At 40.0% G+C, this 14,520-nt stretch overlaps 1 protein-coding gene across 2 annotated transcripts in view; it reads left to right on the plus strand.

Moving 5' to 3' along the window:
- LOC105203073 overlaps nucleotides 1-14,520 on the plus strand; it is a 78,500-nt gene that overhangs the window by 8,911 nt on the left and 55,069 nt on the right. Inside the window, exon 1 of one of the 2 annotated variants that reach the window (XM_039459169.1) lies at nucleotides 13,053-13,688. The exons of the other annotated variant lie outside the window; for it this stretch is intronic. Within the exon in view, the coding sequence (XP_039315103.1) occupies nucleotides 13,376-13,688 (313 nt within the window). The 5' untranslated portion in view covers nucleotides 13,053-13,375. Of the gene's footprint in view, nucleotides 1-13,052; nucleotides 13,689-14,520 lie in introns of those variants that run through there. 2 annotated transcript variants of the gene reach the window in all.

Raw genomic sequence — 14,520 nt, forward strand, 5'->3', positions numbered from 1 at the left:
TAAGATAAATCTAACATTCTCCGGACTCTTGGCATTTGACTTTCATTCGTCCCTCTTATCTCAAATGCAAAAGCTATTTACAATGACACGTAATATCTTGAGACTCCGCGAAATTATTGCAGAGATATCCCGGGACGTGACCCCTTAGCGATAGGAGATCCGGGAGTCGCGCAGAAGGTGGACGACAATAATTCATCGCGTTGCTCGCAGCGCACGTAACGAAGGCATGGCGGAGCCCGCGATGCGTTCGAAGGGAGAGAGAGTTTGCGATGAAAGAGCTGCATTCTCCGTGGCGACCCTTCTCAACCTCGATCACATCGCCCCGGCTTCGCCCCGGCACTCCGCCACCCGGCCCGCGAACCCACTTCCATCAGGTCGAAAACTTGATAAAACTTCCGGACGAGAATTTCAGATACTTCTCGCCGTCGTCGCGGTACCACACGGCGCGATCTTTTTGTTGTCGCGTCTTCTCCCGGGGCAGCCCATTTTTACCCACAACAACGCCGTCGTCCTACTTGTCAACACCGTAAGACGCTGTTTTGCACGTCGAAGTGGCGTAAAATTGGAAAATAATGGCACCCACCGTCGCTTCCTGACGTCGCACAACAGATTTTCAGATTAAAGGCACGAGTTTCTCTCAATAGGGCTTATTTCTCGTTTCGCGGTCTCTCGGCTTCTGACAATAGGATACCTATCTGAGACTGTAAACCTCGGGCGCTAATTGTCCATTAAGCGCCTAATAGCTTCTACTGCATTCAACTCTAATGATTTCAAATACATTAAGACTCGAAATAGAAACCTTTGAGTATTTTAAGATAGAAGTTTGCCACTAATACTTGCCACGTTAAACTCCAATTGAATTTTATTGGCGGAACTTTGGCGTGAAAATCGAAAAAACACTTTTATAAATTTTTTCTAAATATAAATATTTATGAGCATGAACAGACGCTTACTAGGAGAGACCGGAGTCGGTTGTCATAGTTCTTGAATAGTAACTTTCAGAGAAAACTGAATGGAAAATTCTTAAACATTATACGCATTGTAATACACCTTTATTATCCCTCAAGTATTAAAGAAGAAATATTACTCTTTTAGTAATTATAAAATATTATTATGCTAATAATAAAATATTACTCTGATATATCATCGTACAAAGAAGTTATTTAATTTTAAATAAAGCTGTGAAAATTTGACAATTAGCAGAGTGCTCGAGGTTGATTGTCACGTAGAGTTTTCTTACCGTAATGACGTTAATTTATATTAAATTTTAAAGCGACTTGTTGAATAGATAAGTTATGTAATTTCACTGCTTCAACAGCTTTAAAATTAATATCAGGTAAAGCTTTACCTCTATCCATCTTCCTTTTTAGTGCCATAGTTTTTGTACCATAATTTCTACGAAAAAAAGAAGAAAAATAAATAATTGTATAAAATATTTTCGTAAACACAATCTTCAAACAACTGTTCAAGATGTATCGATTCAAAGAGATTAAAATTAACAGTCAGTTGCCACCGATTCTGATGTGTTTCAAAGAAATACATATTTCTTTTTAAATTAGCGCAATTTATAAATTTCTCATACTTTTTCCAAAACTTGTTTTATCTTGAGCCTTTTGACAACCAATCCCGTATGACAAGCGACTCCGGTGTCCCATAGGCCTAATGCAATGATTTAACTTTAATTAGGCATAAGCGTTAGTGCACGTCATGTTTGCTGAAAAATTTGATATTTTCGTGATGCCAGTGTCAAGTGAACAACGCGCGCCAGCATATTTACTGGTGATTATAGGTGAATAAGCTTCGCAAAAGCGTACATGCACTTCGTGAAGGATAAAGCCTTAATTTAGAGCCCGCGGGGGCGCAATAAGTTACGACGTTCCTCGTCTTTCGTGCCGCAAATTCTTGTAAGTTAATTTCTACCGCGCCACCGTCAACTTGGTCTGTTTGACGTTCATTTTATATTGGTTTTCTGTCTTGCGCGAAGCGTAGAATGTTGCGTGACTCACGTAATAATTCGATCAAGCGGCATCGTTAGTTGTACGTTGCCTCGGCTGCATATTGCGCGCGTCGCGCGGCTGCGAGCGTTTAACGTTTGTTTATTTATCAATCCCGCGAGATTCATTTGCAGAATTAATTTCCGCCTGCTATTTTGGACACATATAGATATGTATATATAAGTGGATTTTGATGAGTATCGCTTTTTTTCTCCGGGATTGAACTCGCGTGGGTTGCGGCTCGAGAATATTCAGCAGAGAAAATTTACATAATATATATTTCATATAATTTTGTGATTTATTCATAAATTAATGCAACTTATAAATAATACAGATAATTAAAACACAAAAGTGTATTCGATGTATACGAGCGTTATTTCTCCCCGAAGCTCTTATTCAGCAACGGAAGTGAGAGGCGTGACGGGAGGGGAAAAAAACAACGGATAACGAATATAATATCATATGACTCATATGATATCCACCCCTCGCGTATCACACTGCTCCGAAAACTCATTTTCGGCCGGGGGCTATTCCCACTTCGGGAAACTCCATTTTCTTCGCGCCTCTTCCTTCCGCCCGTGTATTCCGCGTATCCGCCGCCTAATCCTTTCTTCCGCTCGTTTCGCGGATTAAAAATTCCCCCCGCGCGATTTATCGTCGGTGATTCGCGCATTTGTCAAAATGATTTACGAGCCGTGTTCGCCCGTGAATGTTAACGATCCGCCGGCTTCATTTGATTTCTTACGTGTCGAACTTCGCGTCGCGACGTGGTGGGAAAAAAGAAAAGAGTTTGCTTCTACGGTCGTCGTCGACGTGACGACACGAATGATCTTTCCGAATCTACGCGGTCACGATGCGGCGTAATTTTGCGGAAGAGATGTCAATGTGTGGAGAAGATGCGCGCATCGCTCTCGGTCGCTTCACTTCTTCCAGATTTATCTCGGGCAGCCACCGATGCATGGAAGCTTCAGTATAAATATTGATAGAAGCGGCCGTCTCCCTAAATCGTGTCTTGAGTCTTCGAAGTCTCGTTTATGATATTTTTACTGTAAATCGAACCTCGCGGAGAATCTACGAAAATTTCTTACACGAGGGAACGAACAAGCGCGCGCCCGCCTGCAGATATACTCGCGGCACGAACGGGGAATTAGATAAAACGCAAAAGATTATTTTGCGCTTGATTCACTTGACGTGAATAAAACGCTTAGACGCCGGACAATATTTTCTCCGAATGACTTTGTTCCGTGCGTGAGGGCACCGGAATGACTTGTCAAAACGGCGCTGAGAGAATTCTCATGAAGCGTTCTCATGAAATGTCAGCGTAGATTACCCCCGTCATTCTCCAGATAAAAATGCACCTGCAATCGCGACTGGGCAATCGAGCAGCCGTAGTTCTCGCTCGTGGCCTTTGCGAGCCACCGAGATCTCTGATTCCGAGAGACCCCCTCTACACGACTATACGTTCTACTACGTCTAATTAATTAAAATGTCAGCCACGCGAATCTGTTAGAACATTTCAATCTGCGTTTGATATTCGCTCTTCCATGAAGATTGCTGGCTGTTCATGCAAATAAACGTGCAAGCATAAACAGAACATGTGAATTATAAATCGAAATGCTAAACAGGAGGAAACCTGCTTAGATAAATCATACCTGTACCTAAATCGTGCGTGTAATTTTGATTTAAAAATATTTACGAGATAAAATTTACAATGCCCTTGGCGATAAACATGTAAATAGTAATCGTATTATTTTTTTTTACCTTCCAGTTAAATTTATACTTTTATCTTTTGAGTTTATGAGACTGTTGGATTATTAGATAAAAATTTAATTATCTCATATTTTGTTTTATTATTTGTCATGCGTTTTTTAATATAAACATAATTTTTTTCAAGTGGTTTTAAGTAAATTTAATCTATGCATTACTCAAATTCTCTTCATCTCGCGCTATATCAATAGTATGAAACGCATTCGTGAGGACTATTTTAATGTACTTTTATTATTTCGTCTGGATTTCGTTACGTTTAACTTAAAATGCGCGGGCCACTAGCTGCAAATTAATACGAGATCAAGTTTCGTTAATAATTTTTAAGTTCGTCATGAGACACGATTTGACATTGGATACTTATTTGGAAGACGCGACTGTGCTATGCGGAATGGGGAAGGTCGGGGCTCCGAGTAATTTCCAGTTGGATCACATGGCTGCGCTTGCGAGCTCGTATTAATAACGTCTTTGTGGCCGGTGGTTTCTTCCAGCTCTTTTCTCACCCTAGCATCATCTGGAGCGTTGGGGTTTGACCCGCTTGCTCATAAATCCACGATGCGCGCCGCGCCGTGAACCACGTTCTCCACGGTTGAAATTTCAATGAATACTAAAGTTAAACAAAACGATACCTGTGTGATACACGTGTACGCGCGATAGATCGGGGCGCTTTACGTGCACGAATATCGCCTCTTTCCGTTTTTTTTTCCTCTCCTCTTTTTCGGATGTGCCGAATAAAATGGATATTCGTATGTAAGCTGAATTAAATTCCTAACATTTTCCATCAACTCCGGCTCTCCGCTTCGCTATTCTCATCGTCGCTATTCTCCGACGATGAAAACCGTTCAGAAACCGTTCGAGAAACCGCGCGCTCATCGATATCGGTCATCGATATTGTCCATGCAGATGCTCTTCCTACGCGTAAGAACCGAGAGACAGGGTACCCCTTGCGCTCCCACATCTCCGTCGCAATTTCCAGCGAGCTTACGAACACATGTCAATAATATCCTTTGTGCGGGAGCGATTTCTTTCGCGGCCTTCTCTCGTCAATGATCCCGCCGATGTGCCCGCGAGTCTCATTGAAAGCGACAACAGGGCCAATTTTCTTTTTGTACGTAGTCCCCTAAGGGATATCATCCCCTCGATCAAATGACTGATGTATATATTTTATTTGCGTTTTCCTTATTCGGCATATTCAATTGTTCCCTGTTCTTCATTCTCTGTTTCCTGTTTCATTTATTGTGCGCAGCTCCTAATGCTTCGCGAAGGTGAACCTTGACATCTTCGTGGCCTCGAGGACGTGACGCGAGAGAATTTCGCCCCGTGATGAAAACTGCGCGAAGTCGCGTCGTCCAGCCGGACAACTTGGAACTCGGAAGCTCTATCGCCGTGAAATAGACAAAGAAAGAGAGAAAGAGAGAGAGAGAGGCCAGAGAAAACCTGAATCGATTAATCGATGCAACCGCGACTATTTATGGCACGGCAAGATCGGGATAAGAAGCGTCCGTGCATTACCGATGGCATTGGTGTTTTTTTATTGCGCGCTAGATGCTCCGTACGATAGCGTCGTAAACACGCGACATAACGTAGACGAATTCGCACAGATTGATCTTCTCTCGGGCTGTTAATTTAAATTTTACAACGTATTATTGCATAAAACAGTTTTTTTCTTTCGTCAAGAGAGAGAGAGAGAGAGAGAGAGAGTATTTTTGTTCGGAAGGACTGCGGGTTCGATGCGCGATCAATCACGGCGAAATCTTTCAGTGGAGTAACGTTTCACGCGGCCAGAAACGTAAAACTATCTGACAAATCGTTCCGCGTCTGTAATCTCGCGTGGCGGTCCGTGACATTTTTCTCTGATGGCTTTAGCCGGGATCGTCGCAGTTCGTTCACGATCTACCGGCGAAGAAATCTGCAATTCAAAAGCCGCACTTTCGTTATATTCGGATGGGAGGCCTCATTAATGATTCCACGATTGTCTCTCTCCCTTCTCCCTTCTCCCTCCCTTCCCTCGTTCACTTTGGCACCGCATGTTTTGATAGAGCGGAAATTAAACGGCGGTGACGGTCTTTAATCCCCGGCCAGTGCGGACTTCCTTCTGTCAACGGTATCTCGTCGCGAGACAAAACTCGTCGATCCCGCGATCGCGTTCGCCCGCTGAAAGTTCGACGAGAGAAAGTTTTATTCACCCGCGATTGGAAGGGACGAACAATCAAACAGGACGTCGAATCGATAGCGCGTATGGATTCTATATTTTTCTTTTTTTTTGTATCGCGGTTATTACATCAACCGATAATTCCAAGAAAAATGAAATTTTGTTTGAGTTAAGCGAGTGGAAAAGACTCGCGATCACCATTTCCGTCAATTGATGTGCAACCACGACAGAGTGGCCTTAAGATGAACGGCTTAAAAATCTCTACAAGGTGTGTGACACTCGAGAAGAAGATAGCACAAAAAATATTAAATGAATTAATTGTGTGAAGAATCGTAATCGGAGCTGAATCAAATGAGATGGTGAACTTTTTCATAACTGTGGTACAACTTACCTCGCGCGGATCGCGAATCCCGTCTTTTACGTGCGGAGAATAGAAGAGCGCCCTTTCTTCCGGTGGATTCAAAGTTTTCGCGTTCAATTGTAGAAAGAAAGGTGAACCGTGAATTAATGAAGCCCGAAGAATTTCTGCGGCGAATCAATGTTAAACGGATCACTAAAGAGCAGTTATTGCTTACAAAACCGTTGAAATAATAAATCCAAATTTAAAGTTGTTATTCGAAAGAGAGTGGATTATTTTGTGTTGGTTTTATAAATTTAAAGTTATTATTCGAAAGAAAGTGGATTACTTCGCGTTGGTCTCATATAAAAATTATGTCGCAACACTCGTTAAAGAAGTATTCCGATCTAGAAATTAAAAAATTATCACTTTCTTTATTGATTTAATTGGACATTAATCTGAACAAAAAAAAATAAAAAAATAAAAAAGATTAAGTACGTTTAATACAAATGTGATTACGTTCATGAATTACAGAAAAGAAAAACTATTGAAAATTTTCAAGAAAAAAATTGAAATTTTACCGAAAAGAAAACAATCCATTTTTTGCTGATAACAAAAAATTTTGCATATATTGGTTGTAGTTTGTTTGATAAAGAAATACTTTATATGTGTACCAAGTTTGATGAAGATTGCTTTACCAGTAATAAAGATTTTAGGGACGTTAAAATACTAATTTCGAGAAAAACAACATCTTAAAGTTTTACTCTTTTACTTTTTGTACGTATATAAAAAACGTTATTTTCATCTAATATATCAGTTATATTTTTAAAAGCTCAACTTTTAAAAAATGCAAAAAAAATTAAAAAATAAAAAATTTCAAAGTTCTAATCCCTTAAACAACGAATAGTCGAATATCGGAGAATTTTTTTTATTTCTCGTTCGATTGACATAGTACGATTTTTAACGTTCTTGTCAATATCTACGCGTAAGTTCTCTTACCGTTATAATTGATTGTGTATCGACGTAAGAATTTCTGGATTTCGTCGCGTTATCCGCGAGTGTCATCTTCAAACGCGACAATGTGTGCGCAGCTACGTTTTCGTACTCTGTCAACGGGAAAGGCTCAGTTATCACGTATTCCATTTCCCGATACAACCGGAATGCCTCGAGGCGATTCGCACCCCCACGCAGCAACCCCCGCAGACGTCGCCGTTCTTCCCATCGTTTTTCATCGCGACCAACTTTTCCCGTCCCAGTCCGTGAAAAGTCTGTTTCTTCATCGTGCATTCGCACATCCGCCTAGCGCGTCTACACAGAAACCCACTTCTCATCCTGTTAATTAACCACTCCTACGTGCGCCTTTTCTCTCACTGTTGTTGACAACGCGAGAGATATAAGCCATCCATCACCGTGTCCTTTTGAATCTAACAAAAAGCTCCAAGGTACGTGTACGATATAAAGTATAACGTTGACGGATGAAAAGATTCTAATGATATCAAAAATGCTAAGAGGTTTACGAGTTGTCCCCGTGTCTTGATCCAATGTTAATATTAACGTTTTGTGAACATTCCGATAATTCCAAATGATATCGAAACAAATCCTATGCTACGGATGCTGCAAGTTGTAGAATTTGTTAAAATTATATTATCTCAGACTGATCAATGACACGAAACGATAATCCGTCATCACGCATTCGAGATCCGGGATTGCGGGTGCGGTTGATTTCGGATTCAGGGTTCGTGCTTGAGGAACTTCTGGCGGCCAGACGTCGCGGGAAGACGGCGGAATTTTTTTGCGACCGTCCTCGCTGATGAAAAAGGGATGCACGGTCGAGCCCGGAATAAGTCTTATTACGTCGTGGACAGGCACACAGCGGGGGTACGCCCCGGATTAACGTCAGCCGCTCGAATACTCGAAGAGACAAAAGCAATTATATCCGCTGACCTAGATGGTCGTAGCGAACGAGTTCTTGCGATGGAGATTTTACGTGCCGCGACAAATACGTGTCAAGCTTTATGCGGGACGTGCACGTAAATCCCGAGCAAAGTTAATCAAAAGCAATTTAACTTATTATTCGTTTCGACTGTATGGCTGTCGTAGTCAAAGATTTATTAATACTACACCGGTGAGAACAGGGACTCCATTTATTCCACTTACAATTAGTATTAGAAATTCAGTTCCAGCGGATCATTAAGGGCGACAAAGAAATAATTAACTTGAGAAAGAATTAAATGCCTTTGTCTACAAAAGAAATCGACGTTGCTGTTTATTTTAAAAATAAATAAATGTTTATGCGATAAAAGTAACTTCTCTAATTTTCTCAAGAATTAAATGCGATTTCCCCCGGAGTGCGGAAATCATTCGTCTATCCGTTATTGTTTTGAACCGAGTCTTTCAGTATCCTCGGGAGGTAATGAAAGCTCTACTCGACAGCTTGTTCTTTAGATTTTCCAAGTAGTCAGACATAGTAGTTAGGCTAACTACCGACGCTCGAGTGCCTCAGCACTCAAATGATCCGAGAAAAGCGCGTAAATCTGTAAAGTGAAACCATCCGCCTGTCTCTCTCTCTCTCTCTCTCTCTCATTTTTCTCTCTGTAGAATGTGAAAATCCGTGTAACCACTCTTGCCCCGTTTTTCCTCTGCTTTACCCTCGACAGCTTCCGCGTTACCTGATATCCATCCTGTAAAGTTTTCCCGAAAAGGTTATTGGCCTGCCGTATCGTGTTTCTTATAAAACAACAAAAATTAATCTCTAATTTTAAATAATTTATTTTCAACAAAGCGGTATTATTTGTGTGAAACTCAAGAAGAGATATATCGCTCTGCACGCATGCAAAATACAAAACTAGATAACGAGTCATGACCTTTAACTGTGAGAACTTTTTTCCAGTCACATTGATTATTATATACACTTTTTTACCAGATATTTTAGCCATGAAGAAACAGCGATAAGTCTTATGCGATACAGAATTTTTCTCGACGCTCTTCTGACTCTCAAGTTCGCGCGATGAGACAAGCGACGTATCACGTCGCGGCACGTCAGTCCGATTGCCGTCTCGCAAGATTGGCTCATTAAATTGGCGTAATTATATTCGAACACGGCTGTCAGGTGCAATGACATCTGGCACGGAACCCGCCCTGAAATTTCCGGCAAGCAACGTCGACAATCCGGTCCACTTCCCGGCTATTCCATTTATCTCGCTCCAAGTTTCCCTCTTTGTTCACCGAAAATTAGCGAAGTTAGCCCACTCGATGGATGAACTTATCTGCCTGCTCATGCTCATCGTCGTTAAATACGAAACCTCGTCAAAATTTTGCGGATATCTTCGCGGAAACTTTAAGACGAGAGAATTGCGGAACCGAGCGTTACTTAGAAAAATAATTAATTCTCGCAGAAATGTGAAACATTTTACACTACTTCTTACATTACGTATAAACAGGTGTACCTTTACTTATGACATGACTATCTCGACTTACAAATTTACGACTTATGACCAGCATATTGATTAAAAGTAATAACTACGCCGAGAAATAAGCACTTAAAAATTTATGGAATATAAATTTATTTCACTGAAATAAATCTTTATTTAAATACGGCGAGATAAAATTTTATTTCCAGCAATTATGAAGAAAAATGAGATATATTTTACAGAGATGTGTATTTCATAATCAAGATTAAATTTTTTTTATAACCAATAAATATCAAAGAACATTTCACAGCAACATTTGCATAGATATTTCAATTTTTGTTCTTCAGTAAAATAGATTATAATAAAGCTAATTAAGCATTTATTAACCATTGTTCCAATTTAAATATTAATTAATTGTAATTTTATAACGTTAAATATTGTATTAAGAGATAATATTATAAAATATTATTTTTAAGACAAAAAATAGTATTGTTTTTAATCACTTCTTAAAGTTAATCGAAAGATAAAAACATATAAAATATAACGCATGTACAAGACACAACATAACTCATTGTTCCACAGTGTCCATTGAAAAAATTGCAATTTTAAAATTCGAGTTCCTGTTTCCAATATTTAATATTCCTCAGCCTTTACTTGCAGGGCGCCTTTAGTTATAAACGTAGAGACCTATTATCTTTTCGTCTTTACAAAGTGCCTTGTTTGGCGAGGTCGAAGTTCGACGATGAGGGAGAAGAAAAAACACCGCGCCCATAATTTTCGCGGCGCAACGAGTTGAATGCGACGGTGACTTCGTAGCAACCGGCAATTATAGCGCAATTAGAAGCGACGAGGAGTGAAATTCAACGATGAGGTCGACGATGAAGTGCTTTCTTGTACGACACGCCGCCGGTCGTCGTCGTTGTGTGCGGCGTGATTCACGGTCGTGCTTGCGCACGGGGTGCCGCGGGCTTGTAAAGCGCCGCTATAAATGTGTGGCACGAGGGTAGTCGCGAAGTTTTGCCCCGATTAATCTATTTATGCCTCCCCCCTCGCGCGCGTGCGCTTGTTAATAATCTCGGGGGTGCATCAGTGGGCTTTATGCGATCGTGTTTAAAAGTTGATCCGCGCACCCGGGACCATCCTTAACGATCCTCGCGAAATATAGCGTGCGGGTTTTCGCGCGAGAATTGGGTGAAGTTTGAGCGAGATGATAAATGCGCCGACTTTATATACGGGGCTCAACCTCCAGACATTTTAATGGTCTTTTGCTACGTATATACATATAGGTAACCTTAAATATCTCTTTGAAAACTCCCGGTACTATTGCGGGCTTATTTGTTAATTTCAGAAAAGTTGAGCAATAATTCATCCGAGCGGCAACCGAACGTGTATGTATTTATGAAAATTTTTTATGTTATACGCATTGGCGTTTCTATAAGTCGCCTTGTGTTCAAAAATCTGCTGAGAACTTTTGGCAAAAGTCTGGTAAAGGTAGAAAAATTTATCGCGATGAGTTTCACGATGTCCCGCGTATCTCGTAACTCGAGAGAGTGATCGGTGTCTCGTCACTATAGTCGAGCAAATATCAATCTGGCGACAGGATTCACGTGATGTGCGCGAATAGATAGGGAAATCTGAGATATTCTGTGTGTTATTATTCGAACGATGCAAACGGGTAATACATGCGAGTAGGATACCGTCGAGAAGGATACCGAAGATTTAAATATTTTGCTCTCTTGCGATGGAAGCGAGCTGGCGCGAATTTGACCGCGCGAGCGCAAACATGTATGTAAGCCGAAACCGTGTCGACGTTCCCTTTTATCGCAAATGCGATACCCTCTCGTCTTTACGACGGTATCGGCAAGATAGCGTGTCTCCGAATTTTCCAGCGCAGTCGCCGAGGAAAGCCACACGGTTGTTACCTTACTTTTATTGCCCCGAGTGCCGTTGACGACGGCAACGATAGCAGAAATACGCGCTGGAAGCGTTAAACAACGCTAAGGGAAATACCATGAGAGGTTCGCAACAAAAGTGTATAAAAGAGGTAGAAAAAGCGCGCAGATGAGTGCTTTCGGTAATTTGGACTTGGCTGCGACATCGGTTGAGATATTAGAATAGCGGACACACATTTGGTCCCTTATCAACTCGGCTTGTAGAATTCAAAACTGTGGAACGCCTCGTAATAATTTTTTCTTTTTCCTTACTCGTGCTACGCGTATCGCAAATGTAGCGGAAACCCGAGAGCTCGTTGGCATAAGAGTTATTACGTTCTGTTTATGGTAAAGGAAATAATAAAAAAGTTATTACAAGATATCTCATTTATAACACAAGTGCTATTTTCAAAGTTGTATTTAAATCACACAAATAGTACAATAAAAAAAAAAAGAAAAATGTAATTCAAGAGGACACAATTTTTAGACGTTTTAAAATTTCGTATTAATGTTCGTTAGCTTGAGAGAGTAAATCCAAGTGACACATTATTAATTAAAAAAAAATTTCCGTATAACGTGTTATTTTCAATAATAATAGTAATTTGTTATAATAAAACGATTAAGGTCAAACGTGTATAGAGGTGAAGAATGTTCACTCATATTTGAGCAAGTTTAATTCGTCTATAAGTAAGAAGTATGTGAGTTCTCAATTACAATTTAACTCTGACAAATATTTTTATATTGAAGCACGCTATATTTAAGACAGTTTACGTTTGCTTTTCTGTAACAGCAATTTGCTATTAGAGAAAGAACATCACAAAGTAACTTTAAAAAATACAATTGTTACCAGGAAATATACAATTGTGACCTGTTTTTTACTTCTATTACGTTTTCATTAATTTAATATGGAATTTATATAAGCAACTTATTAGGTTTGAGTAGTAACTAGTTAAAAAGTTAAAAGTTAAGCAAAAAATTAAAAAAAGATTAAAAAAGTTAAAAAGTTAATAACTTTTGACTTAATTTAGTTAATTTTAAATGTGTTAATTTTTAACTTTAACTAAACAAATGTTTAATGCAGGTAGTTTGCTATTTAATTTATGAGAAAAGTTAATTGATCGTTATTTTGAAATGACGCTCTTATTAAAATTTAACAATTATTTTAATAATAATAAATAATAGGATTATATTTTATCAATATATCTTATGTAAAGTTAAATTTTACATTTTAATTTTACATTTTACATTTTAATTTTACATTTTACATTTTAATTTTACATTTTACATTTTAATTTTGCATTTTTTAATTTACATTATAATTGTTTTGTTATTTAGAATAATGCAATTTTTAAAAATTACGATATTCTAATTTTATATAAATAACAATTTAAAAAATTAACTTTTATTTTAACTTGCGTTAATTTAATTTTAACGTAACTTTAATATGAGTAAATTTTTCATTCATATAACTTTTAACGTAACTAAATTAATTTTGTGCCATCAACTTTAACTTAATTTAGCTAAAAAATTTATTAACTTACCCAACCCTGCAACTTATACAGTAATATGTGCCCATGTGAGGTAAACTGGCTATGCGATATATTCGTTAAAATTATTTCATTTATTATAAAGAAACTAAGAAACAGCACTATATATCGTTTTCAGCACAAAAATGTAGAAAAAGCTTCTCTATCATATTACTACAATTTAATCGTGATAATCATAATAATTATATAAAATGCCGAAATTGTGAAATTTGTGCCAACGAGCCTCGGTCTCATCTGCGAATGCGCATACATATTCATCCGTATAGGATATGCGAAAACGCAAACTTTGCCGTATGTATTCTCTCTCGCGCTTTTGTAACAAAAACACGGAATTTTTTGTTGCAGAATTTTCAGTGCCTCTTCTCCCGCTTTCGGAGCTCGTTATTACACATTTGCTCGTATTTCATATTTCGTTCAAGTGCATGCGTCGTGCGGAAGCTACGAAGGGAGTGTGCTACGAGAATATTTGAAGTGACAGTTTCGAATGGAGTATCTCCTCCAGGAGGATCCACCACGAAGAAGAACATTCTCAATGCGGCGCGAGAAGTATATCGTAGGTGTTAGGCGAATAGCTTTCTAAGTGCTGTCTCGGTGTGCGCTCCACGCGGTATCTCGCTCGTACATCATTACGGAAATATTCGAGCACGACGCGATACACTGGGAACCCTGCCTCGCTATCAAATATAGGGTGTCCCGATGCCATCCCCCTCCGTACATTCCGCTGGATGCTGAATAGCTGCGTGCCGGCATTCTGCATATCTCAGACGCGACATCCAAAGCTCCTTCCGTCGACGATACTTCTACGTTTCACGGGAACAAACGACGTCTTCTAAATTCGGGATGCGACGCGGAGATGCGCGAAGGGACCGGCGAGTCCCTTTGCTCGATAGAAACTCGGCGGGAAGCACTCGTACGTGTCAACCGCAAGGTGTCACGACTCCTTCGATAATCGCATTCCTTTCTGCAGCACAGAAGACGGGGGCGCTACAGTCAGACCTGCAGTTTACTACAATGTGCATTTAGAAAACGCTGTTTATGAATACTTCCGTCGCGAATGCAGGAAACGTAGTGGACGCTGCCTGACGATGATAGGGGCCCCGTTCATTTTCTCGCCACGTCGTAAATGAAGAAATCCAATTAATTCAAGATACGGCCGAGAGTCGGACCGGGCATTCGCGAGAACCGCTTTACGGCCGTCCCAGCGTAATAAGACAATCTCGAAATAATCCCTTCGCTTGACCCGCCCCGCTTGTTCGGTGTCCCATCCGCCGCGCGCCAGGAAATTAATCCGCGGCAGCCTCAAACAAAGGCCGGAACGTAAATAGCCGGCAGGAAAATGACGACGCTACGTGGAGGATATGCGGTGTATTTTACGTTGCGTCAAA

This window comes from Solenopsis invicta, chromosome 16, assembly GCF_016802725.1.
Source record: "Solenopsis invicta isolate M01_SB chromosome 16, UNIL_Sinv_3.0, whole genome shotgun sequence".
NCBI lineage: Eukaryota > Metazoa > Arthropoda > Insecta > Hymenoptera > Formicidae > Solenopsis > Solenopsis invicta.